Source organism: Giraffa tippelskirchi, chromosome 9 (genome assembly GCF_054371585.1).
Source record: "Giraffa tippelskirchi isolate mGirTip1 chromosome 9, T2T-mGirTip1v1.2.pri, whole genome shotgun sequence".
In the NCBI taxonomy this organism is placed as follows: Eukaryota; Metazoa; Chordata; class Mammalia; order Artiodactyla; family Giraffidae; genus Giraffa; species Giraffa tippelskirchi.
In genome coordinates this window covers 81,647,433-81,674,969 of record NC_137283.1, presented here as the reverse complement: position 1 = coordinate 81,674,969, position 27,537 = coordinate 81,647,433, and the positions used below count along the sequence as shown (strand labels likewise).

The following is a 27,537-nucleotide window of genomic DNA, read 5'->3' as shown; positions in this document are numbered from 1 at the left end:
TTTTTTTTTTTATTTTAGGTTTTTGTTTTTTATTGGTACTCACTTAAGAAACTTGAATCCACAGATATAAGCAGTATATAACCAGAAAGTTACAAGTAAACACAGATTATACATGCAAATTTCTGTTCACAAAGGTCACATATGCAAGTATATGAATTAGAAGAGTGCGTCTAAGATTATGGCCAAACTGTTTTTAAAATGCAGAAATGTAAAATTACATCTTGAAAATACAAAGAGATGGTCTACACACTTCAAAAATCAAATGTTGCTTATATCAGATGATGTATGACAGCTACAGGATTCAAGTGACAAGCAATAAGATCTCAAGAAATTAATACTGGTCAAAGAGAAGGGAATATTTTTACATTTCACTGAAAATACATTGACTTCTAGAATACAAAATCTAGCAGGAACTTAGGGGAAAAAATTACAAAATCTAAAGCCAATTATGTAATATTTCTTATTACCTAAACAACAACATGACATTGAAAGAAAACTGCACCTGCATTTTAATTACCAATCTCACATTAGTGAAGTTCTCCAAAAATGAAACAAAACCAAAAATGCTTCAAACTCTAAATGAAAAGTCTGCAAGGCTCAGATTAAAATGTGGAATGTTTCAGATGAAAGTAATAAAAATACAATTGGTTTTGTTCTTTATTGAATGGAATCAAAAGTTTTGACATATCTTTGAAGCTTGGAACTACTAAATTTCATTTCTCTGAATGCTTCTACATATCTTTCTTAGTGGTGCAAGTGTCTTTAGCATACGAAGTCAGTCTCTACAAAGTATTTCTGTCTGTTACCATTTTGATAAAACAAAAACAATTCTTTATTAACTTAACCGTATATGTATTTTTGCTATAACACTTAACACATGAACAGACATCTATTATCTATTATTTTCCACTAAAACAAAAGAGTACAATAGTTTTCTTCTAACTATCAGTATTGTATTTAAAAAAGGTTAATATTTAAAAACAAAGAACCATTATTTTCTTTGAAATCATTAAGCTTCTTGCACATCTCAAACTTCCTTCTTCTGCCTGCGTTCCTCTGCCAATTTATTCAGAAATTTCTTTAATTTCTGATAATGAGGAAGGCTGCTGCAATGAGTATTCTTTGCAACTTCTTCATTTGTATAAAAGAGTGAACACAGCTTACAGTAAAACCCTGTTTTAGGTATCACATAGTCTATACCAACAGGAACATTGGGTTTACATGGTCCAATTCTATACTCATCTGGGATTGTATAGTCCTCCTTGTTTTCATCACTTTGGCCATCTGCATTTTCACTTGTATCTTTGTTGGGATCATCAGCATTCTCAGCAGATTCAGCACCTGGCTCTGTATTTTCCTCATTTTTAATTCCATTTTCCAACGCTGCTTCATTTTCTTGGTCAAGTTCCTCGATCTTGTCCACCTTAATTTCAACCAAACCATCATCATTTTTGTCACCAGATTTAAATGCCATGCCCGATTTACGAAGTTTCTGAAGTTCCGAATCTTTCTCATCACCAACCTCATCTAGAGTGACAAAACCTTCCATATTCCCTGGGAAACGACGCTTTTTAAGCTTTTTCTTTGCAGCTCCAGAAGCACTGGCATTTTCATCTTTTTTCACAGCTTTGTCTGAAGGTTCTTTTTTCCCATCAGATGCCACATCCCCTAAATTAGCAAGATCTGTTTCATCTCCCACTGAACTGCCACTTTCTAGCAGTGCTGCTGCTTCTTCATCTACAAGTAGCTCATCTTCAGATTCAAGAAGGATGCTAGGCTCTTGTTCTGCCTGGTCATCCTTTGTATCTTTTTCACCATCTTCACCTGACTTCTCTTCCTATTCTTTACCTTCAGCAGTACTTTCAGTCTTCTGGGAACCATCAGTTTTGGATTTCTTATCACTTGGAGATTCTTTGCCATCTGGAGAGTAAGATCTTTTCCAGGATTTATCTTTCTTGAGTAAGTCAATGCCTCTGTTGGGAATCCTGAGTACCAATTTTTTGTATTTTTCAGACAGGTCAACTTTTACACATCTCCCTTGAAACCAAAGGGCCTTTTTCAAACAGTGGTCAACCATTGCCATTGCATCTTCTCTGGTCTCCATCTCAATAAAGGCCTGACTTTTCATTCTCATCAGTATATAATTCTTTATTTTCCCATAAGGCTCAGCAAGCTTGAGGACAGCACTGTCAGAATAGCCAGAATGAGGTAAGTTGCTGAGATGTATCACCCGTCCAAGCTCTTGTTTTTGATCAAACTTCTGGTCTGGCTTCCCCTCAGGTTTCTTTATTCTCTTATACTTCTGGGATAAATGAACTCTCACTGGCTTGCCAAATACTAACGCTGGAGTGGTTGTGTAATAATCCACTGCAGCCTGAGCATCTTCTGTGGTTGCCATTTCAATAAATGCCTCATTAATTTTATTTAAAATAAGATGATCTGAAATAACTCCAAATGGTTCCACCAGTTGTAATAGTTGATATCTCAAGTTTTTCCCTTGCTGGAAATCCATGATGTGAACAACTCGACTAGTTTCCACTCTGCCTTTCTGCATGTGTCTTGGTCCTTGCAGGTTTCCATTTCCAGCACCCAGATTTCCTCTTGGTCCAACTGTTGGTCCCCCAAGATGAAATGATGGGGGTGGAGGTCCCAGAATTCCTGGTGCTGGGTTTGTAGATTGCTGCAACATGAATGGATCACCCATTGTGTGTCCTGTATCAGTGTCAGGATTCCATTCTGGGTAGATTTCAAGAAGAAGCTGGCATCGACGACTGTGACTTGCTCCATTGATATGTTGACTCCACTCCTTATTAGAATGAACTGGCAAATCACATATAGAGCACAGATGGGGATAACCCTTCGGTAAGAGTCCATGGAAGTCTTCAATATTGCTACTTGGAGGAGCGCCACTCTTTTTCTCAAAGAGAGATCTCTCTTGTAAGGGGCCAGGACCACGTCCCATTCTCTCATACTCACTGTCAAATTTATGATAGTTATGCGAGGTCTCACCAAAAAAAGAATCATCCCTACACCTTTCTCCATCTCTTAATCTGTCATCTTCATAATCCATTCTGTCATAATAACCAGATTCTTGAGAACGACTTCCATGGTCATAATCAAGCACTGGGTTGAGACTAGGACCACGATCATCAAAACTATCTCTTCTAAAGTGCCTTTTTTCTTCCCAATCGTCCCTAGGTACTCTGTATGGTGGCTCCCGTGTAGCAGATCTGCCATCTCTACCATAACTCAATGTAGGGCCTTCTTCAGTTCTCCTCCTTTTAAGCTGCAGAAGGATTTGAGGCAAATTCTCAGGAGTAATCTTGTCCTCTGGATAACGACTCAGTTCATCTAAGTCTCTAGCAGACAGACCAAAGCTGACCAAAATGTTACTGGCCTGGTCTGCATCTCCACGGTGTTGAGAAGACAAAGGGAGCGGACCTCTACTTCCAATGTTAAATATAGACTGCAAATTATGGGAAGAAGTACTAGCAGAAGACAGTGCACTATGAGCTCCTTGTTGATTCAATGAAGAACTCATTCCAAGATTCATTAAACTAGCAAGGCGTGCAGTACCCTGGTTCATCCTTCCAAGAGATGCTGGCATACTTAAAGACTGGGTAGCAGCAGCAAGAAGGCCTATTCCTGCTGCAGACAGGTCACGCCCATGACCCTGAGAGTCCCTACCGAGAGATGACTGCTGGAATGACTTGGACATTGTAGAACTATCTCTTGTCTAGTTTATAGATTAAAAAAAAAAATTTTTTTTTAAAAGATGGCCAAAAAGAAAGCTCAACTAGAAAACTAGGTTAACTTTGCTTCGAAAAATGGTAACGCCAAGAAAAAGGATCAATAAGGACTGTAGAATCTTCTTCAAGCTGAGAACCAGCAGACAACTCTTGAAGAAAGGGAGAGGGAAAACGAGAGGTACCTCTCTCCAAGCGAGCGGGATGCGGAGGCTCCCACAATCCCCCGCAGCAACGGCGCTGGTAAACTTTTTTTTTTTTTTTTTTGGTGTTAGTTTTAGAAAGTCTTTTAGATCATCATAGAATCATTCAACTTCAGCTTCCTTGGCATTAGTGGTTGGGGCATAGACTTGGATTACTGTGATACTGAATAGTTTGCCTTGGAAATGAAGAGATATCATTCTGTCATTTTTGAGACTGCACCCAAGTACTGCATTTCTGACTCTTCTGTTGACTGTGAAGGCTACTCCATTTTTTTTTTAAGGGATTCTTGCCCACAGTAGCAGATATAATGGTCATGTGAATTAAATTCACCCATTCTGGTCCATTTAGTTCACTGATTCCTAAAACGTCAATGTTCGTTCTTGCCATCTTCTTTTTGACCATTTCCAATTTACATTAATTCCTGGACCTAACATTCCAGGTTCCTATGCAATATTGCTCTTTACAGCATTGGACTTTGCTTCTATCACCAGTTACATCCACAACTGGGTTTTGTTTTTGCGTTGGCTCCTTCTCTTCATTCTTTCTGCATTTATTTCTCCACTGATCTCCAGTAGCATATTGGGCACCTATCGACCTAGGCAGTTCATCTTTAAGTGTCTTATCTTTTTGCCTTTTCATACTGTTCATGGGGTTCTCAAGGAAAGAATCCTGAAGTGGTTTGCCATTCCCTTCTCCAGAGGACCACGTTTTATCAGAATTCTCCACCATGACCCATCTGTCTTGGGTGGCCCTACATGGCATGGCTCATAGTTTCATTGAGTTAGACGAGGCTGTGATCCATGTGATCAGTTTGGTTATTTTTCTGGGATTGTTGTTTTCATTCTGTCTGCCCTCTGATGAATAAGGATAAGCGGCTTGTGGAAGCTCCCTGATGGGAGGTACTGGCTCTGGGAGAATCTGTGTCTTGTTCTGATGATTGGGGCCATGTTCAGTATATCTTTAATCCAATTTTCTGTTGATGGGTGGCGCTGTGTTCCCTCCCTGTTGTTTGGCCTGAGGCCAAACTATGGTTAGGGTAATGGTGACCGCCTTCAAATGGACTTAAGCCAGCACTGTTGTATTCAGTGCCCCTGACTCGGCATCAGGCCACTGTCGACCCCTGCCTCCGCCAGAGGCTCCTGGACACTCACAGACAAGTCTGGCTCAGTCTCTTGTGGGGTCACTGCTCCTTTCTCCTGGGTCCTGGTGTCCACAAGACTTTATTTGTGCCCTCCAACTGTCTGTTTTCCTAGTCCTGTGGAAGTTCTGTAATCAAATCCCACTGGCCTCCAAAGTCAAATTCACTGGGGTTCTCAGTCCCTTTGCCAGATCCCCAGGTCGGGAAATCTGTTGTGAGTCCTAGAACTTTTGCAACAGTGTGATACTTTCTTTTGTATAATTCTTCTCCAGTTTTTGGGTCGTCTTCTCGGTGGCTCGATGGTGGGGCTAATGGCAACCTCCTCCAAGAGGACTTAAACCACCTGGCTTGTCTCCCAGGGCTGCTGCAGTCAGAGCCCCTGTCCTCTGGCAGGGCACTGCTGACCTGTGCCTCTTCAGGAGACACTCAAACACTCAAAAGTAGGTCTGGCTCAGTCTCTGGGTCCTGGTGCACACAAGGTTTTTTTTGAGCCCTCCGAGTGTCTCTGGTGGGTATGGGGTTTTGATTCTAAATGTGGTTTTGACCCTCCTACCATCTTGTTGGGGTTTCTCCTTTGCCCTTGAATGTGGGGTATCTTTTTTTGGTGGGATCCAACATTCTCCAACATTATCAGGGCTTCCCTGATAGCTCAGTTGGTAAAGAATCTGCCTGCAATTCAGGAAGCCCCAGTTTGATTCCTGGGTCCAGAAGATCTGCTGGAGAAGGGATAGGCTACCCACTCCAGTATTCTTGGCTTCCCTTGTGGCTCAGCTGGTAAAGAATCCTGCAATGCGGGAGACCTGGGTTTGATCCCTGGGTTGGGATGAGCCCCTGGAGAAGAGAAAGGCTACCCACTCCAGTATTCTGGCCTGGAGAATTCCGTGGACTGTATAGTCCATGGGGTCACAAAGAGTCAGACATGACTGAGCAACTTTCATTTCACATCATTCTCCTGTTGATGGATTTTCAGCAGCGAGTTGCAATTTTGGAGTTCTTGCAGGAGAAGATGAGCACACGCCCTTCTACTCCACCATCTTAGGAATGGAAGAGTACAAAATGATGCATCCCTGATGAACGTATTGAGTCATTGGACAGCCTTGAAATCTGCTACCAGACTTCACCTAATGTGAGATAAATAAAAACCTATTTTTTAGGTAATTGTTAGTTTGTTTCTGTTATTGTATCTGAAAACATTCCTAAATACAGCAAGGTAGTGGCATAATCATATTTTTAAGATCTAGCTTAGGGGTGATCCTCTGTTTGGGGATCTTTTAAGAAGATTCCAGTGCTAAAGTTAGATCACTAACTAAACATTAACTGCAAATTTTCTGTGATGAGCACAGTTTAGGTCACAAATTTGTCATCACACAGACTTAGCAGATGCAAAGGGAGACTTATCACCTTAGAATAAGAGAAAAGACTTTGGAAACCCCTCTCCTTAGATGGAGATTATCTGTTAGATAAATGTTGACTCTTCTGAGAAAAAGCAGAATTAAGTCTTGGTATAACTGCTACATCAGACTTCATTCAGTCTTTTCTTTATGCCAACTGCTTACCTGTTAGGGAAATAATTCTCAAAGTCCTTCTGTAGTAAAAGTTATGATATTTGATAGTCTATGACTCATTTCTCTGCTGTTTTACATAATTTCTGTGAGAATGAAAATCAGATATGGGATACAAATAAGCTTTCATTTCCATGGCCAAAAAAAAAAAAAGAATGCTTGAAAAAAAAAGATAATAATATTGTCTCTTGATAAAGAGGATGAGGACCCTTTAGGATAATGATATAGATGAAATGTGACAAGCAATTAGGACTTCACAATTTTTAATATGATATATCAAGACATTGTTCCCACAAAAAATCATCAATGTTGCTGAAATTTCAAACAGAAGCAATTAGGACTTCACAATTTTTAATATGATATATCAAGACATTGTTCCCACAAAAAATCATCAATGTTGCTGAAATTTCAAACAGAAAAATAAATAAATCCTGAACTTTGAATCCAATTAAATCCCATCAGACTAAACTCAGTATACAATTCTCACTTCTGGGAGGATTTGAGTCAAATCAAGTTCCATAACCCTGAAATTTTATGCCTCTCTACTTAATAATACAGACCAAGCCAGAAAATTTACATAGGATTTAAATAGTGAAGAACAAGTAGTAATGAGGAAATAATACCAGCTAGAATAAGACTTAAGGTCTAATCTGTCAATGGCAATCAATGAATTAATCCGTCTATGGCAGATATTTTTAAAAATCTACTAAATGGCAACCCACTCCAGTATTCTTGCCTGGAGAATCCCATGGATGGAGGAGCCTGGTGGGGCTACAGACCATGGGGTTGCTAAGAGTCGGACACGACTGAGCAACTTCACTTTCACTTTTCACTTTCATGCATTGGAGAAGGAAATGGCAACCCACTCCAATATTCTTGCCTGGAGAATCCAAGGGACGGCGGAGCCTGGTGGGCTGCCATCTATGGGGTCGCACAGAGTCGGACACGACTGAAGTGACTTAACAGCAGCAGCAGCCATCTATTTCACATTTTTGCCATGAGATAATTAAAAATATGTTTTCTTTTTTTTTCAGTATTACATAGTTTTCCAGTTTTTTCTCTATAAAATTGTTGTACTTATCAATAATAAATGTTTTCTGTAACCTTTAAAAAATAATTTCTTAAATAATTAAGCCAGGCATTACTCCTGATATGGTCCCACATCACTCGTCTTATAGCCATAAAGTCAACTTTCCTTTAACCTGCCAATTGGTAAGGTACAACTTCTATGTACCTCAGAGTTCTATAGATGCAAACAACAGAAATACATTATGGTTAATTTATACAAAAGAAACTTATTGAAAGAAACCAAACCTCATTATCTGACAGTAAGTTTAGAGAACCAGGCTTGGAAATGTGCAACAATAAGGTATCCCTGGTAGTCCTGCATCTGGGGAGACAGGAATAGTGTCATGGTGGCAAAGATCCAAGACATCACCCTGGGTTAGATGAGTTCTTACCATTTTCTCTGTCTTTAATCTTTGATCCAAGACAAATTCCAGGAATGAGTATATGATTGACATAGTTTCAATCAAATGCACAAATTTCAGTTAAAAAAGTGTAAAGGCCCTTAGAGTACAAGTCCACCAAGTTGAGTTGAATTTAAAAAAATTAATAACAATAGTAGTAATACAGTCATTATTCCTTTAAAAGAAATACGGTGTTGTCAAGAAAGGGAAGTGAATTTTGGGCAGGCAGAAATTACCAGTGGCCAATATGCCATCCCTAACCATTTTTTGCTAACTACCTTACCTATTTTCAATTCATGCTTAAATGAAAATAATTTTTTACAGTCATTCTGAAAACCCAGGAAGTTCCTTGTTATTTGCTTGATAACCTCAGTCACTGAACTACAGGAAGGGCTAAGTGGATTTTATTCAAGCTAGAATGGTGGAAAACTTCAAAGGGTTCATGATATAGTCAGTCCATTAACAGAGTTTCTTCCCATTGCTAAGTGGTAACACTGAGCTGATTTAATGAGAAAGTGGCTTGTCACACATTAAGCTGAGACATAGGGAAAGGTATGGATGACATCACCTAAAATGATCAGATCGGCTGTGCTTCATTTCTCTTCCACACCAACTGGACAGTCCCTACTGCTGTCCTGTATTATCCAGAATGTCCACCTCATCCCATCTATTGACTCTCCCTGTTGCTTCCTTGTTCCCATTGGTGACTTGCTTTTTCTACCTTATGAATATCTTACCCCAGCACTGCCACCAAGCATTAAAAGTGAAGCTAAAGAATGATATTTCCTATGTCTTTATCAAGGAAAATTTTCCATTCTTTATTTTTACTGGGCACAGGTGTCGGGAGCTGCGTTAGGCATTACTGACAAAATGGAGGCACGGCCCCAACCACCTCTCCTCATCCCGCAGGTACGGTCCCAGGATGAAGGAGTTAGGTCTTGTGATTCTGACTTGTCCTTTCCTTCCTTCAGTTGAATTGGCTGGAAAGAATGTTAAGGTGCTTACTGTTCTTTCGAGGAGCATGAGAAAGCACAAAGCCTTCTGCAGTTATGCCCAGGAAATAATCCATACAGTTAACTATTGACATTTGTTCAAGGATCTTTACAAAGAATGTTCCAGGATGAGCACATAGGCAGAAGTTTGAGGCCATGGGAAACGTTGTTATCTGAGACCTGCTTGTGAGGGAAATGTTTATGGCAAAAGAAGTTTGCTGAGTTTAGGGTTTAGGAATAATTAAGAATAGTTAGAAGCTTAAAGTTTAAGGTATGTTGTAGTGTTGGCATATTTTACTATAGCTTATAGAGACTAGGAGTTTTAGAGATACTAATAGCTAGAAGCCTTTTTATGAGATAATGAGCTTAAGATACTAGGGGCTAGCAGGATTTATAAAGGTAAGAAATAAACTGAGGAATGTGATATGCAGCCCAGAGACAAACACGAGTTACAATGTAATCACAGGGACACTTAAGAGGGAATTCTGAAGGACAACAGTGATTTATGGAGACAGTAAATCTGGGTGAGGGGAAACTGAAGATGCCAAACCTTTGACCTAATGCTTTTGTAAAAGTATAAAAGAAAACCTGATGCTTAAAATAAACATGCAGTCCCACACTTTGAGTCAGAGGCTGCATCATTCTCCGCTGACACCTCTCATCCCATCAGTCCGATTCCCTGGCTGCTGGAGCTGGACTCTGGCACACAGGGAGTTTTAGAAGTCCTTAGATATGAGAGGTGCCAAATGCTAAACTAAGGACAGTTACAGTTGTGTAACACCTTCAGACTCATTGAGGAACAGAGTGGGAGAAATACTTATATTCTTCCCTTAGGGTTTTGACAGGGCTGATAGTAGCATTGAGAAAAAGTCAAATTCAACTTGTTGGGTAGTTTTAAGAAAAAGATAATAATTTTTATTACATATTGGTGTTTCTCAGGAAAAGGAGAATGATGTAGTTTATTTTCTCCTTGCTGAGACAATTTTCTTAGCCTGTCTGTTCATAGACTGGTTTCCATCTTTGATTGCTTGCCCAGTACTGTATAGATGGCTAAGCCAGAGACATTTTCAGAGAAGGATACTTGCAAGTTATCAGAAATAATTTGGACAAGCTTCTCTTCATTTATTTCTCAAATAATGGAAACAGTCATAAGAATAGTTCAAGCCATCAATAGACATGTATCATTGCTTAGACAGAGTGTGTATAATTTGGTCTTAGAGTCTGAACGGCCCACAAATATTTCACTGAACTTTTCAGAGAGGTTGCTTCTCAAAACTGTATCCCTGCAATCAAGGGAACAGAAGAGTGAGGAAAGGAAAATGAGGGAGCCAGGAGAAAGATCCTTACCACAACCTTCCAGTTTTGTTTCTTCCAGGCCTGGGACAAAGCAGCCAGGCCTCCGAGCTCCCAAACATCTGCACCTCGGCATATTTTCCCCTTTCCATATGAGGTCAGTGACCACTTGTACTATTAATAATACTGCCTACAAGAAGAATTTATTCAAGACTGTCCTTCCATCCCTGGGTAAGATATAATGTGGTGACAATCCACTTTTCTTAGCATTAATATATTGTGAGGATTCATGGGTAAACTGGATCTAAGTTGTCTCTTTTTCCATTATTTGGTCACAGGGGACCACCCTCTCCCCCTGCATGAGGCCTTAGGTATGAGATGAAGGAGGGGAAGTCATGAAACAGTGACAAGTGATATGAGACTTTAAGATGCATATCCACGTAATTTATTCATGGTTCCTGGACATGTTCAGGCTATGGCCCAGTGTTTTATTTCTATCATAAATCTGCTGATGGTTCCACCCAAATTTATCACGCATTGTATCTGATACCATGATGGGCAGCTCTAGGTGTACAGTCATCTGGTGTTCCCTGATCAGTCACACAGTTACTACTATAATCTAATAAAATATCCAGGAACAATTTTGATATGAGACCATTCTTGTCCCCAATTCCTGGGCCTCCTAAATTTTATTGGCTCTGCCCATCTCAAAGCCTGGCTCTTCAGGCTTTCTGCCAAAAATGAGTACCTGAATCCTTCCAACAAATTCCCTTTATTTAGGTTTAACAGAGTCTACTTTGGTTTTTTGCAACCAAAGAACCCTAATGCATAAAAAATAGTGTGCTGGTCAGGCAGGTTAGGTAGTAATTAGTTCCTCCATTCATGAAAAGTTAAGTAATGTATTTTTGTATAACATATGTTATTACCATGACATTATTTTATTGATCTTCTAGAGCAAAGCATAAGAAACTGAGTTTTTCCAATCTGCCCAAGTTACAAAGAAAATAGCTTGGGTCTTTTAGCTCTACAGTACATCAAAGTAAAACACCACAACACTGCTTATATCTAATCTGATCCTAGACTTCCTTCTGTGGTTGTTTCACAACCAATCCACACAGTTGTTCAAAGTTATGTATTTAAATAACCTGATTATAATTATATATCTCGCTCTAGAAATTATGCCAATTTTATATAAAAGGAAAATAAACTACAAAGATTTTGCATACTTTAATAAGAATTATATTTTCTATACCTTCTTAGGTTAGCTTAGAACATTAAAAGGGGAAAATATCAATACCATTCTTAGGCTCCTTTTTCCCTTGAAAACAACTTCCTGGAAATTGATCATAGACAGAGCCTGGTAGCTGGAGGGCAGAAATGAGCAGATGTTTTGCTGCTTTCCCTTTGAAATTTTAACATTTTGCATTATGTGAACAGATAGTTTCCCAAAAAATAAAATAGAAAAATAAGTTGTTAAGAAGGAAAGCAAATAATTCAGTAAGTACTTGCATGTATTGATGTATCTTTTTATGATGGAGTAATAAACATCCATTAAAAATCATATGGTTAGGCAATACTAAATAGTAATGTTTGGGGCTTCCCTGGTGACTCAGATGGTAAAGAATCTGCCCACTATGCAGGGGACCTGGGTTTGATCCCTGGTTTGGGAACATCCCTTGGAGAAGGGAATGGATACCCACTCCAGTATTCTTGCCTGGAGAATTCCGTGAACAGAGGAACCTGGCAGGCTACAGTCCATGGGTCACAAACAGTCGGACACAACTGAAAGACTAACACTAGCACTAATAATGATATTTAGGGATCACACTGGATAGTAAAAACACAAAGAAAAATAAGGAAATGATTACGATAAAGTCATTTGTTGTTCGGTTGCTAAGTCATGTCCAACTCTTTGCAACCCCATGGACTGCAGCATAAAGTCATTACGGCAATAAATTTTAGCAGGGAAGAGAGGGTTACGTTAAAAAATTGCTTCTGTGTTATATTTAAAATGTAAAATTTTTAAGAAAGAAGTACTGTTTCTAAGGATTTTTTTATGGGATGGGAAAATGCTCATGATATAAAATTTAAAGGAAAAAAGAAAGATACACAGTTCTGATGCATTATGATTCCAATTATGTATCTGCATGTTGGATATTTGTAGAAATAGACATTAAAATATATATGTTAATTTTACTTTTTATGTTTTTTGTTATTTTATACAGTTGTCATATTTTCTTTAGTGTACTATATAATAATTTATAAGGTGAAAGTTTTATTACAAACAATAAGGTGATAACTCTATCTTGTACGATAAATATTATCCTTTAATCTTCTTCAGTTCCTATAAACTTAGGCATTTAACATGATATACAATTTTAGAGCTAGAAAAAAATCACTAGACCATCTTCTCACACACCTATATTATACAGATATAGAAACCAAGCAGCAGGTAAGCTAACTGACTTGGCCAGGATCAAGGATCAGTTAGTTGAAGACTTAGGAGAAGGCCATGAGAGTAAGGAGAGAGGACATGAAGCCTTGCTCTCTAAAAAAAGGTTCACCACCTTTACAAAACCTGAGTATGTGAGAATTATAATTAAGCAATATCACCAATAATGTGTAAATTTGTAATGCAATAACAATCTAATAAAGCAAATGCCAATAACTAAATTGGAGAAATTTTATTTTTGAGTTTTTTGAAAAAAGAAATGAAAAAAGAAACAGCAACAACATACTTTGAACTTCTATAAGACCTGCCTGAATTCACCTATCTAATAAAGTAAATGTAACTTGTGACTGCAATAAAATCCATTATTGATGTTTTTAATGTTATAAAAATGGCACAATGTATGTGCAACTGCTTTAAATCAAGCTTGTTTTAACAAGCTGTTTCTGAATTCCACCTCATTTGCACTTTACCCTCACTTCTGTGCCACATGGAAACAGTGACAGACTTTAATTTTTGGAGCCCCAAAATCACTGCAGATGGTGACTGCAACCATGAAATTAAAAGATGCTTGATCCTTGGAAGGAAAGCTATGACAAACCTAGACAGCATATTAAAAAGCAGAGACATTACTTTGACAACAAAGGTCCATCTAGTCAAAGCTATGGTTTTTCCAGTAGTCATGTATGGATGTGAGAGCTGGACCATAATGAAAGCTGAGCAGCAAAGAATTCATGCTTTTGAACTGGGGTGTTGGAGAAGACTCTTGAGAGTCGCTTGGGCTGCAGGGAGATCAAACCAGTCAATCCTAAAAGAAATCAGTCCTGAACACTCATTGGAAGGACTGATGCTTAAGCAGAAGCTCACATCGGTCACCTGATGTGAAGAACTGACTCACTGGAAAAGACCCTGATGCTGGGTAAGATTGAAGGCAGGAGGAGAAGTGGATGACAGAGGATGAGATGTCTGGATGGCATCACCAATTCAACGGACATAAACCTGGGGAACCTCTGGGAGATGGTGATGGACAGGAAAGCCTGGTGTGCTGCAGTCCATGGGGTCACAAAGAGTTGGACACGACTGAGCAACTGAACTGAACTGAACTGTGCCATGTGGACTCAAGCAACTTTGACAAACCCCACATGACTTCACAATACCTCCTAGAGAAAAGGAAAAAAAAAAGACAAATTATTCTCCTTTGGTTCTAATTGGTTTCTAATTGATTGATCATTTTTTAGAAATTAGTTTTCTAAACTCTTGCTTTAACTCCTTAATATGTAATGTTGGAGCTTTCTTCCCCACTTTTTATTCCTTGAAAGATAATCTCCAACCTCCAACATTCACTGAGTGCCTACTGTGTGCCAGATGCCTTCCTCAGTCTTGAGGATACAGAAATAAGTTAAACATAGTTTCTTACCTCAAGAAGCCAATTATTCAGTGGAGCAGCTAGACAAATAACCTGCTGGTGGCAACAAGATGTGATCAGTGATATAAGGAAATCAGTGAATGCTCTGTTCATGGCACTTCTTACCCAGGAGTGTTATCAGCTAACACTTAACATGTGTTTGGGCTACACGTTCAACACTCTCCACAACATCTTAGGTCCACAAGATGAACACAGTTGAAGCCCTACAGATCCAAATCCCCAATTCCTGTACATAATGTTAATACTTTGTGAGATAAGTACTTTTCCAGACTCCTTTCTATTGAGGATACCGGTATGGTACAGTCCTGTCAATGAGGCTTCATGGAAATCTGCTAGGAGACTTTTGAGAATATCTAACCATTTGTTTCACAATAAACTGTGGAAAATTCTTAAAAAGATGGGAATACCAGACCATCTGACCTGTCTCTTGAGAAACCTGTATGCAGGTCAGGAAGCAACAGTTAGAACTGGACATGGAATGACAGACTGGTTCCTAATAGGAAAAGGAGTATGTCAAGGCTGTATATTGTCACCCTGCTTATTTAACTTATATGCAGAGTACATCATGAGAAACGCTGGGCTGGAAGAAACACAAGCTGGAATCAAGATTGCCGGGAGAAATATCAATAACCGCAGATATGCAGATGACACCACCCTTATGGGAGAAAGTGAAGAAGAACTAAAGAACCTCTTGATGAAAGTGAAAGAGAAGAGTGAAAAAGTTGGCTTAAAGCTCAATGTTCAGAAAACTAAGATCATGGCATCTGGTCCCATCACCTCATGGGCAATAGATGGGTAAACAGTGTAAACAGTGTCAGACTTTATTTTTTTGGACTCCAAAATCACTGCTGATGGTGATTGCAGCCATGAAATTAAAAGATGCTTACTCCTTGGAAGGAAGGTTATGACCAACCTAGATAGCATACTGAAAAGCAGAGACATTACTCTGCCAACAAAGGTCTGTCTAGTCAAGGCTATGGTTTTTCCAGTAGTCATGTATGGATGTGAGAGGTGGATGGTGAAGAAAGCTGAGCCCCGAAGAATTGATGCTTTTGAACCATGGTGTTGGAAAAGACTCTTGAGAGTCCCTTGGACTGCTAGAAGATCCAACCAGTCCATCCTAAAGGAGACCAGTCCTGGGTGTTCATTGGAAGGACTGATGTTGAAGCTGAAACTCCAATACTTTGGCCACCTCATGTGAAGAGTTGACTCATTGGAAAAGACTCTAATGCTGGGAAGGATTGGGGGCAGGAGGAGAAGGGGACAACAGAGGATGAGATGGCTGGATGGCATCCCCGACTCGATGGACATGGGTTTGGGTGGACTCCGGGAGTTGGTGATGGACAGGGAGGCCTGGCGTGCTGCGATTCATGGCGTCGCAAAGAGTCGGACACGACTGAGCGACTGAACTGAACTGAACCATTTGCGAAAAGGACAAGACCAAGAGCTTGGTTAGTCACTTCTTTCTGAACTGAAAGCAGATGAGATATCTGGAACTACAGCAGCCATGGAGCAATGAGGTGACAAAATAAAGACAAAAGCCAGCATGCAAAGGACAAGAAAAGAAAGAATTTGTATCCTTGGAAACATTTTTAAGTGACTCCCTGTCCTAATTTCTGTTAAGTGAAAGTCGCTCAGTCGTGTCTGACTCTTTGCAACCCCATGGACTATACAGTTCACAGAATTCTCCAGGACAGAGAACTGGAGTGGGTAGCCTTTCCCTTCTCCAGGGGATCTTCCCAACCCAGGGATCGAACCCAGGTATCCCACATTGCGGGCGTATTCTTTACCAGGTGAGCCACCAGGGAAGCTCTGTTAGGTACACGTTAAATGTCCCAATGTTTGAAGCCACTTATAAATGGCTATTCTGTTACCTGCTGCTGATAAAACACTTCCTATGCAGATAAATGTCTGTTCTGTTCATCTCTCTAGTCTTAGTGCTGAGAACAGTAGCTGACATGGAGTAAGTGGGTAAAGAATATTTGTTAAAAGAATTAAAAGTGAACAGATTTTTAGATCGGATACTAAACATCATACCCAAACTTATGGATGGTAAAGATATTTTTTTATTTTATATAAAATTTTCATTTTGAGTGTAATTCTCCAAAACAAAATACTCAATGCAAATTTTGTTTGCCTTACACTGCTTTTTCCTTGATAACAAAATCCCAGATTTGAGGGAGAACAGATCCTTCTCCAGTCCCAGGGAAATCTATCTTGGTACAAGCCAATCATGGTAGTCTCATACCCATTACAGGGTGAGTGACCTATGACTGGCATACAACCAATGGGGCTAAATCTTCTGCGGGATTGGGAAAAACTTGTTCATCACTAAGAAAATATGATACTCAGAAGGAAATGATTCTCTCCTCAGATTTTCATGTGAGGCAGCAGCCATCTTTCAAAATGAAGGATGAAGCAATGAGAACTAAGCTACCACACCAAGAATGGGACCTAGAGAGGTGGAAAGAACCTGGGTCCTTACTGACATTGTTGGGCCAATCCAGGAGCCAAACTCTTTCCATATTTCTTGCCACATAATAAAGATACTCCAGGTTAAGAATCCTAGGAAAATGGGGACTTTGTTTAATTCAAATGGAACTTTACAATTTTTTAGCTAATTTATTTATTTTATTTGGAGAATAATTACTTTACAATATCATGATGATTTTTGTCATACATCAACATGAATAGGCCACAAGTATATAATTTTTAATAAGGAAAATGCACTGATGTATATTTATTTGAATACAAGTTGTTTTGTTGTTCAGTGACCAAGTTGTGTCCGACTCTTTGCAAGCCCATGGACTGCAGCACGTCAGGCCTCCCTGTCCATCACCATCTCCCAGAGTTTGCCCAAGTTCATATCCAGTGAATTGGTGATGACATCCTACCGTCTCATCCTCTGTTGCCCTCTTCTTCTGCCTTCAATCTTTCCCACAATCAGGGTCTTTTCCAATGAGTCAGCTGTTCACATCAGGTGGCCATATCCAGTGAATTGGTGATGACATCCTACCGTCTCATCCTCTGTTGCCCTCTTCTTCTGCCTTCAATCTTTCCCACAATCAGGGTCTTTTCCAATGAGTCAGCTGTTCACATCAGGTGGCCCAAGTATTGGAACTTCAGCTTCAGTATCAGTCCTTCCAAAGACTATTCAGTGTTGATTTCCTTTTAAATTGACTGGTTTGATCTTCTTGCTTTCCAGGATACTCTCAAGAGTCTTCTCCAGCACCACAGTTTGAAAGCATCAATTCTTTGACACTCTGCCTTTGTTGTCCAGCTCTCACATCCATATGTGACTACTGGAAAACCATAGCCTTGACTATATGGACCTTTGCTGGCAAAGTGATGTCTTTGCCTTTTAATACACTGTCTAGGTTTGTCATAGCTTTCCTACCAAGGAGCAGGTGTCTTTCAATTTCATGGCTGCAGTCACCATCTGCAGTGATTTTGGAGCCCAAGAAAATAACTTAGAAATAGTATGGTCTGATTTATTTTAAGATATGTTGTCATTTACTTAAAAATTTATCTTTGACAAAAAAAATCATTGTAATGCTGTTAACTTTTTCCTCTAGTAAATCATTTTGTATTGGTCCTATTGAAAACCCTGCCATTTATTACCTCGTCTGAAATCTAAACTATCAGTAGGACAGCAAAGCATATTTTAATGAAATTTAAACTTGTAACCCCAAACAAGTAGAAGACTGAAAATAAGACTTTAATCTGTCAGTCAGGCAATTTTGTAAATCTGGCACTAAACTTTATGACTCTTCCTATCCAAAAGGTCAGCAGAAGTAAAGACTTCCTTGCACAAGTTAATACTACATCCTTTGCCAAGAACACCTGGTAAAATAAAGAATTCCGTTGTTTTAATAGATTGACTTAGCATCTTAGTCAGAAAGATTTTCTTTATACTAATTCAGTTGAAGAGACAGAATAAAGTCAAATAACTGTTTTTAAGGCAGAAACACTTCAAAGGAGTACTTAAGAGCTCTGAAGTTTGATAGATATGGATTTGAGTTGTGGCTGTACCAGTTGTGAGATCTTAGTAAGTCAGTTTCGCTTCTCTATGACTCAGTTTCACCACTTGTAAGAATGATGAAAATGGGAGCTCAAACACAGCTGTATTTGAGCTCCTATTGTCTCTCTCTCAATATCCATTCTCCCGTAATTCCTTGACAATAGAATCTTAATTCTAGGCATTAATTCTGAATTCCAGACTAGGTTAGCCAAATGACTGAAAAATAATCTTTTACAACTGGGTGTGGTTATCTGCCTAAGTTTTGGAATACATGTAGAAATGATATGTGTTACTTCTGGGAAGTGTCTTTAAAGAAAGACACTTTTAAAGAAAGAATATTTAATTCTTTTTTCTTCTTTCTACATCTGGAATATGGACATGATGGCATTAGTTCCAACAGCTACCTGTGTCCATGAAGAACCTTGGGAATGGAAGCTGCCAGAAGCGTGAGACAGGAAGAGATTGAATCCCTGCCACCATTGTCATATCAACCCTGGACTGACTACTTCTGAATCACAGACACACCTAAGAGACATTTTAGGTTGTATTCCAGAACACCATGACAAAACAAGTATCACAAAAAAGCAAGTCACATGAATTTTTTGTTTTCCCTATGCTTATAAAAATTATGTTTACACTATACAATAGTCTATTAAGTGAGCAAGAGCTTTATGTCTAAAGAAACAATGTACAAACCTTAATTGCTAAAAAATGCTAACCATCATCTTGAGCCTTCAGAAAGTCTCAGTAGTAACATCACAGACCTCTGATCACAGATCAACCATAATAAATAAAATAATGATGAAAAAGTTTAAAATATTGACAGAATTACTAAAATGTGACCCAGAGATATGAAGTGACAAATGCTGTTGGAAAAATGACACTGATAGACTTGCTCGATGAAGGGTTGCCACAAACCTTCAGTCTGTAAAAAATGCAGTTATTTGGAAAGCACAATAAAGTGATCAAAGCACTATAAAACAAAATCTGCTTGTACTTGAACAGGACAAGAAATAAAACATCTGACTTATGCCATTGTTTCAGAATATCTAATTCTTTTTTCTGTCAACCTTAATTCTAATTGATAATACTACCACAAAGAAAAGTTACTAGAATTAAATAAGATAGTGTGCCATCTGTATAGTGAGTATAAAAATGATGCCAGTTATTATCATTATAATGATGATGATGAGTCAGACAATATTATGAGCTAAATATTCAGCAAAATAAAGTATATCTAGAAAAGCTTACCTTTCAGATCAATAGTATTAAGGAATTTAAAAGACACAGCAAAAGATATACTCTCACTTGGGATGCAACTTTTAGTGTTATTAGAATAAACTGCTTGAAATAAATAAAAGAAATCAAACAGATCTGAAATAGCTCCTAATCCCTACGGTTACCACATATTTTCTTACATCAAGTATTGCCTAATATTCTCAGTCTGAAGGACAATGAATTTCAATAAAATATTTTAAATGGAAAATAAAGGTATGTACATGTGGCATCCCATAAAGCAAAACCCTGTGAGTGATGGCTCTCCTGACATTAACCTTAATTAACAAAAATAGCACTATGAACAAAACAAGTAATTTTGGAAAGTGAAATCAACACTTAAAGATCAAAATAAGGACTACTACTGGAAATATATATATATATACATAATAAATAAAATAATAAATATATATTATTTCTATATTGGGGCTTCCCTGGTGGCTCAGTTGACAAAGAATCTGCCTTCAGTGCAGGAGACCCGGATTCAATTCCTGGGTCAGGAAGATCCCCTAGAAAAGGAATTGACAAACCACTCCAGTATCCTTGCCTGGAAAATCCCAAGGACAGAGGAGCCTAGTGGGCTACAGTCTATATTAGAAATGATAAAGAATTTGATTTTATACAATATCCATCATAGGTGTTGATGGAGAATTTAAAAAATCAAGGGCAGCATCCCTTCATCCTCAGTCATAGACTATGTCCAAAATTATGTCATAAAAAGAAGTCTATTTATGCAAGCTGATGGTTTTTAAAGAATTCATTAAGATGATTTTCACCTGTTTTCTACAAATCTACTGCTGCCAGAACACATCTTAGATTGCAATTATACTTCCCTTAATAAAAGCAATACCAATTTTGTTGATTTTATTTACTTTTATAGTTACTTGTACCTAAACTCACAGCCTAGGCATCTTGAGGCTCTGGCAGAAAAGGCATGAAAAAGATCTATAATTGCTAAGTACAAATTTACCTTTTTAGGCATCTCAACTGCAAAAAAAAGAACTAGCAGTGGAATCTTATAGTGGTAAAAGATAAAGACCATATTCACTTCACCAGGATACATTTTTGAGATTGAGGATGTAGGTATCAGCATTAAAATTTTACAGGTAAACAAATGTAATGCTCAGAGGTTTTAAATAACTTGACCAAGGTCACACAGTTTGTGAGCAGCTCAACTAGAATCTGATTTCAGATCTAACTCTGTGACTGGGCTCTTCCCAGCAAGCTATCCAACCTCTAGCCTGTACTCACAACAGGGAGTGTGAAAGCAGGACTTTACCTTTAAGTCCTGTCAACATTTGCCAACATTGAGAAATTCTCATTGAGAAATTTCAGCTCAAAGAAAACATATTCAGTATCTTTCAGATTTGAGAAGAAAATAGAGCATGTGTGTATTATGACATACTTCCTGTAGGATCTGGATAGCACTCTCATTATTAAACACATTAGTATTTCTATGGTGAAGCATAAGAATATTCACACTAAGAAGGATAGATAAAGACCATAAAAGCCATGCATCAGCTCAGTAGTTTTCATTGCTAAATGAGTTCAGGTCAGGATAGGTTTTGAATTTCTAAAATACTTCCTCCTTTCATAGCTTCTTGGATTTCATGATTGAAGGGAAAGGATAGAGACCTTTACTGAGTCCTGTCTTACCAGGTGAGCGCAATACTAATGATAAACTGACAGATTTACCAGAACTGACTTTCCCCAAAGAGAGCGAAGATACTGTACGTGCCAGTGTGTTCCACATACTTGGCACAAGCTTGTTTCCTGCTTTGTGACTCAATTACAGCTCATTACGTGATTCAGTTGAATTAAAAAGTAGGCCATGAAAATGAAATACAGGTCAGTCTACTAAAACCCAGGTAAGCTATTAAGTAATTCATGTGTGACAGTTCTAATTCAATGTTAAAACTATAGTTAACTTCCAACTTTCATACTTACTTGCAAATAAACAATTGAGAAAACTAGAAGTCATTATAGATTATTTGTCACTGAAAGTCAATCATCAGTGTATTATCGAAGTTCACTCTGTTCAGATTAAAAACATTTGTTACCATACTTTGCTTTGACAAATAAACTTGAAATAAAAATGTAACACATTAAAATTCAGCAGGCAATCATTTCTACCCTGTACTATATAAACCTATGGGGTGATTTAATGTGCCGCCATCTGTCATCTGTTGAGGAGCCTCTATATCTGGATCCAACATACTTTACACCTATAAATAAATTTGCAAGTAAGCATATAGGCATATAGCTATCAAATAAAAATTACATCATTACACTGTTATCATTATATTCTAATATTCATTGATACACTTTTCTTCTTTTATGTGTGTATCTGTTTACTTCAGTCTTCCTTGATTCTACAGCTAGGAATATTTTCCCATTAGATGTTTATGTAATTCTTATTTTTAGATATTTAAAATAGGTTGATCGTGGCATTTAGATTTATCAATTAATATTGCTAATGACTAGGAAAAATAGTAAAACACAAAAAATGAAAGTAGACATCTGAAAAAGATTTTGGCATAACAATTGTTCCCCTTTCTTAACAAGACCTGTGTTTATGGTATCAAGGTCCAGGTGACAATAGTTATTATTCACTTTTAGTTTTTGTCTTATAAACAAGGGGTAAGGAAGCAAAATGAGTGTAATTATCTCAGAAAATTAATTAGCGGAGTGGAGTGTTTCACAATCTCTTGTTCTAACTTGATCTTAGAAAAACTAGAGCAACATTTCTGACAGTGTAATTTGAAGATTCCCCGAATCAGTGTCTCCCTATTAGGTTCTGCAAGTAGAGGGCACAGAGAGAGAGAATGGAAATGGAGGCAGGAGAGAGGTCGGATCATTTGCTGTTCCTGTCAGTGTTCCCCCACTACGGCTCTTCATCCCAGATGTGGTTGATCCGTTTCCATCTCATAAAACCAGCCCCACGGTGCTCCCTCAAAGCACCAGCATCTGCTGCGATCTGGGACCACTCCCCGGGCTCTCGCCTGCGTTCCTGAGGCCCCAGGACTCCGCCACCCTCCTAATTTTCCCCTACCATCCCCAGGGAGCTCCTCACATCGGAGGTCTGCATTCCTCCTCCGAGTCCCAGCTTCTAAGGACCCACTGTGACCCTTCGCTTCCTCAGCCCAGCAGTGGTATCTGCTTCCTGCAGTCACTCTCTTTGCGTTGAGTTTGTTCCTTTTCAGTCCTCCAATACCTGTATCTCCAATTCCCCATATAAATGATCTCTTAAAATAGTTGTTTTGGCTTCTTTTATCCTGACTGGGAACCTGACTGATACAAATGTTTGAATGCTTGAGTTCTAGTTACCTGGAGGATTAAGAAGACAAGCAATCTCCTAGCCACAATTGTTTAAACTCCTGTTTTGGCCCCAGTAAATAAAACACTCAACTACTACATTGTACTGCTTAAGAAATTTCAGGACAAGTACATACCAAAACTGAAATTCTGTTATCACACATGAAAATTGCTTACATGATCTTCCCACATTCATAGCTAGTCCAGTTCTGTACAGGACTGGCCCACAGTGAGCCTATGAGTAGAATAAAATTATTTTTTTTCAAAAAAGTTTTTTATTCTTCTTAAGGGGTTCCATAGGAAGCTTTACTTGCATTATGCGCAAAAAAAAAAAGACTAAACCTTGACCTTGTATTTGAATCATCCATCGGGTTGCTGCTGCTGCTGCTAAGTCGCTTCAGTCGTGTCCGACTCTGTGCGACCCCATAGACGGCAGCCCACCAGGCTCCGCCGTCCCTGGGATTCTCCAGGCAAGAACACTGGAGTGGGTTGCCATTTCCTTCTCCAGTGCATGAAAGGGAAAAGTGAAAGTGAAGTTGCTCAGTCGTGTCCGACTCTTAGCGACCCCATGGACTGCAGCCCACCAGGCTCCTCTGTCCATGGGATTTTCCAGGCAAGAGTACTGGAGTGGGGTGCCATTGCCTTCTCCATCGGGTTACACCTACACAATTCTTTAAACTCGTTTCCTCCTGAGCCAGTCGTTTCCTGCCTCACTTCATGTGTGAATTCTTGCCTCCCTACTTTGGTTCGGGCAGTTTTCTCTGCCTGGGAGTCCTCAGGGAATATACAGGGACACAGAGCAGCGCACACAGTGCGAACTTAACACGTGTTGAAACCGGCTTCCATGCCTTCCTCTAGACTATTCCGGTTTCAACTGCCATGGCAGTTGCTTTGTGGGCTTCCCTGGTAGCTCAGTTGGTAAAGAATCCGCCTGCAATGTCGGAGACCTGAGTTCGATCCCTGGGTTGTGAAGATCCCCTGGCGGAGGGCATGTCAACCCACTCTAGTATTCTTTCTTGGAGAATCCCCATGGACTGAGGAGCCTGGTGGGCTACAGTTCACGGGGTTGCAAAGAGCCGGTCATGACTAAGGGACTAAGCACAGCACAGCACTTACTTTGTGTATACATTTTACACACGGCAAATGTTACCTTGTGAATTGCTTGTACTTATCCAGTCTTCCCTCCTAGATTATAAATGTTTTCAAATCAAGCTCCACAGTGCCTCACAGACCTTGCATAGAATAGTGACCAGTGTGTGTTTGTTGAATGAATAAATGACCTGTGAATGGTCATCTACTTTTTTTGAGTCATTCCTTTCTTCTCCACTGTATTGTGGATATCTCATATTTTTTGGCAAATGTGGATGCTATAAATAACATCTATATGCCTTATGCTATTTCCACAGTGTTATAAAATAATTTTTTGTCTAAATATGCATAATACTTTTCATATATTAACTGTTTCAATTTGGGTGCCAAATCTGTGGAACCACTTTCCATTTTAACTAAAGAAAGTAAGGCTCTAAGAGTCGGTCACATAATGCGTCAGTGCTATTCCTGGAAGTTGACAAGGGCTTCTTTCAAACATTATTACAAGTCTCTGGGGAAGTCAATAGCAGACAGTGATGATGCTGGTGCTGAGCTCACCTGACAGATTGTCCTTCTTCCTTTCCAGAGACTTGCTTTACCTCCAGGATCCACCCGAGAGTAGTGACTCAGGATTCCAAGCAACAGTGCAGACCACGTGCTAGGACTCTGACCACAAGTGTCATGGTCAGGCCACAGAGCCAGACTTCTGCTGGAGTTAGACAAGCACCTATGTGTTCATGAAAGGAACCCAATGGGCCCTTGGAATCCTCCCCAGCCAGGAGGATGACTTTGGAAGAAGGAAGGTAGGCAGCAGAGAGGTAAGTGTGGCTTCCCCATGTTCCCCTCCTTCCTACCTTAAAGCTGAGTAGTCACTGGGCAACCCAATCTTTTATATTGGTTCACAAGGTCTAGCGAGTCACTGACATTCTAACTGGCCTGCAAGATTTCAAACACACTGGCCACATAGAGGGTACAGATGACTTGAACACACTGAATGTATTTTCTCTTCCTGTTGAGGTCTCTGAAAAATAGAATTCATATATGCCTTTGCTGGCACCCTCCAAGAGATTTGTAGTAAAGAACACATCATTATAAAAATATTTTTTAATAACTTTATGGGGCACTCAGATAATTTCAACAAGTACCTAGGTTCTCTGGTCTCAAAAAATACTATAATTAGTATCTACTTTTTCCCTGGAAAATATTTTATTCACAAGATGTCCATATTGTAAGACAAATATTAGACTGAAACAAAGATCAAACCTGGTAAAACTTAATTTCCTACATCAATTCAAGTAGATAATGTCTCTCAAACTTCTAAGCAGAAAAGTTGCCCACACTGTGTGATGTTTTCACCCCTCTGGCCTCACCTGCCTTTTCCTAACCATCTGGTCTTCCCTTTCTACATCTCTCCCTTCTAATTCTTTCCCCTTCCTTTGCTTTTGTGGACTAGGGGCTTAACCTTTAAGAAATTGCTTTGTTTGCTGCACTTTCCCTGAAGCCTGATCTGAGGAGCCAATTCTGTTTGAATGAAATAAAAGAAAATGAAGTTTCACGGACAAAGGATGGTGGGGAGAATTATGAATTGTATTGCACAGTTCATGGTCCCCAAATTTATGCAGTCAGCAGAGAACAAAGAACAGGTTTTTTTGAGTTATCTATCATCCACCAATATCCTGTACTGATAAAATATGTGCATCAGACAGCTAAAAATGATAAATTAAGTGTAAAAATATGTCTGCAGTTGTGATAAATTCATATTTTCACTGTTAGAGAAACATGACATTTTGACACTATAAATAATTATGTAATTTGGCTTTTCACCATTATAGGTGTTTTTATAGGACTAGGAGCAATGTTTTACTTTCTGATAAAAAGAAAATTAGAATCATGAAGATTAACAGTTGTTGGAGATAAGGCAAGGATAATAAGAGTATAGATTCCTGAAAATGAGCAGACAAAAAGAATCAATGCAAACAAACTGGCAGAAGGAAGTCAAACTGGAGCCATGCAAAATGATGTAATGATGAAATGCAATTGTTAAAATAGCCCTGAGGTTCATTTACTCTTTTACCCGAGTCAGCAGACCCTCCCAAGGGAAGAAAAAGATACAGGTATAACCCTGTAAGAGAGCGGTGGACACCACTACAGAGAAATCTAGTCTACGAAAGTGGCACAAAGGTTAACACCTAAATATTAATATATATGATGTTGGCAGCCAGGGTTGGTTTGCACTGCCTTTTAGTCCCAAGTTATAGTTTAAGTAGATGGCCCAAGGAGATGTTACAGATTGCCTTGAAGACTCAGGCACCCAAATACAAATGTTTCCTCAAACAGCTGCATAGACAGTTTACTGCACAACTCCAGGGGCGCCATTCACATAGACTGTTACATGAAAGGGCAACCTGACTTTGCAAGGTGTGGCAGTCCTTCAGGGGGTAAACCGCTGGGGTTATTTAGAATAAGAGAAGAAAGCGGGATATAAATTTGAGTATAAAGTATGACAGTGTTTTTTTTCCTCAAATAAAACAGAAAAATGACCAGAAGGAACTACAACCAAATAATAAAATGTCTAGAATTATGCCTGAATTCATTTTTCCTTATTCCTAGTTTTCTGTATTTTCACATTGAATAAATTAGCAGCTTTTAAATAAATTAACAGCATTTAATAAATTAGTAGCTGAAAACATCCAAATTAATACTATTTATAGCTTCAATGTTACAACATGTCAAAGATGTAATGATTAGAATGGCTTTTATGCAGACGGAAAATCTGTTAAAAATTGGGCACTATTCTCCTACGTGTATTTACATTTCAAACTAACTAGTTTCGTATTTTAAACTATTCAGTAAAACATAAGGATTCATTGGCTTTGCTTTTGAAAGCCCCAATTGTATTATAAATGCAGGGAACTTGTACCCATGCCTCCAGAAGTAGATCATGTTTCAAGCACAGTTTCCTTCACTCTGAGGTTCTCTCCGTGCTGCAACCTCTTGGGCTAGCATCTGTCTAGACCTCAAATGTGCCAGCAGGAGCTGTAACTGCATGATTTTGGGTCATAGCCAATGGAGAGAGGAAGTATCCATCCCTAAACCAATCAGAGGCAACAGGAGATTAATCAGGGATCACTACAATCACTGCTATACACTGAGAAAAGGGCAAGTACAGGCTTTGTGAAGCCCGGAGTTTATACAGTCTGGGGGTTCTCTTTAAGTGATACAGTTTTCAAAATACAAATTTGCTAAGAAAGTGAACATTTGTTTAGAATGAAAGGAATAGAATATGAATATATAAAAAATGCCAAATGCCATAGACATCACAAAATTTGAAAAGAGCATAACATTTTTATTAATTTACATCTTAACATGTCTCTTCATACCTTTATCTACAATGTTTTGGCCACATTTTCTTGAATTGTTTCTTCATGTGATAATTGTATAGTCAATAAAGAAAACATAAAGAAACACAATTGTCTTTCCTCTAGTATATATAATTTGAAATTGTCTTCATTATTATCATTTCAAAAACTTTCTTTTAGCATCACAATTTGCTGTCAG

General features: G+C 38.8%; 1 protein-coding gene and 1 long non-coding RNA gene across 2 annotated transcripts; one reads left to right on the top strand and one right to left on the bottom strand.

The window, feature by feature from the left end:
- LOC145521466 (matrin-3-like) lies at nt 1-3,718 on the bottom strand. Its single transcript, XM_081530083.1, is given in 2 exon segments — nt 1-1,426; nt 1,571-3,718. Coding segments are annotated over 2 exon segments (2,547 nt in total). The 3' UTR covers nt 1-1,027.
- LOC145521471 (uncharacterized) lies at nt 3,199-25,712 on the top strand. Its single transcript, XR_014065403.1, has 4 exons — nt 3,199-3,989; nt 6,128-6,214; nt 24,566-24,797; nt 25,433-25,712. It is a non-coding gene; the product is annotated as an uncharacterized LOC145521471 (long non-coding RNA).
- The last annotated feature ends 1,825 nt before the right edge of the window (nt 25,713-27,537 follow it).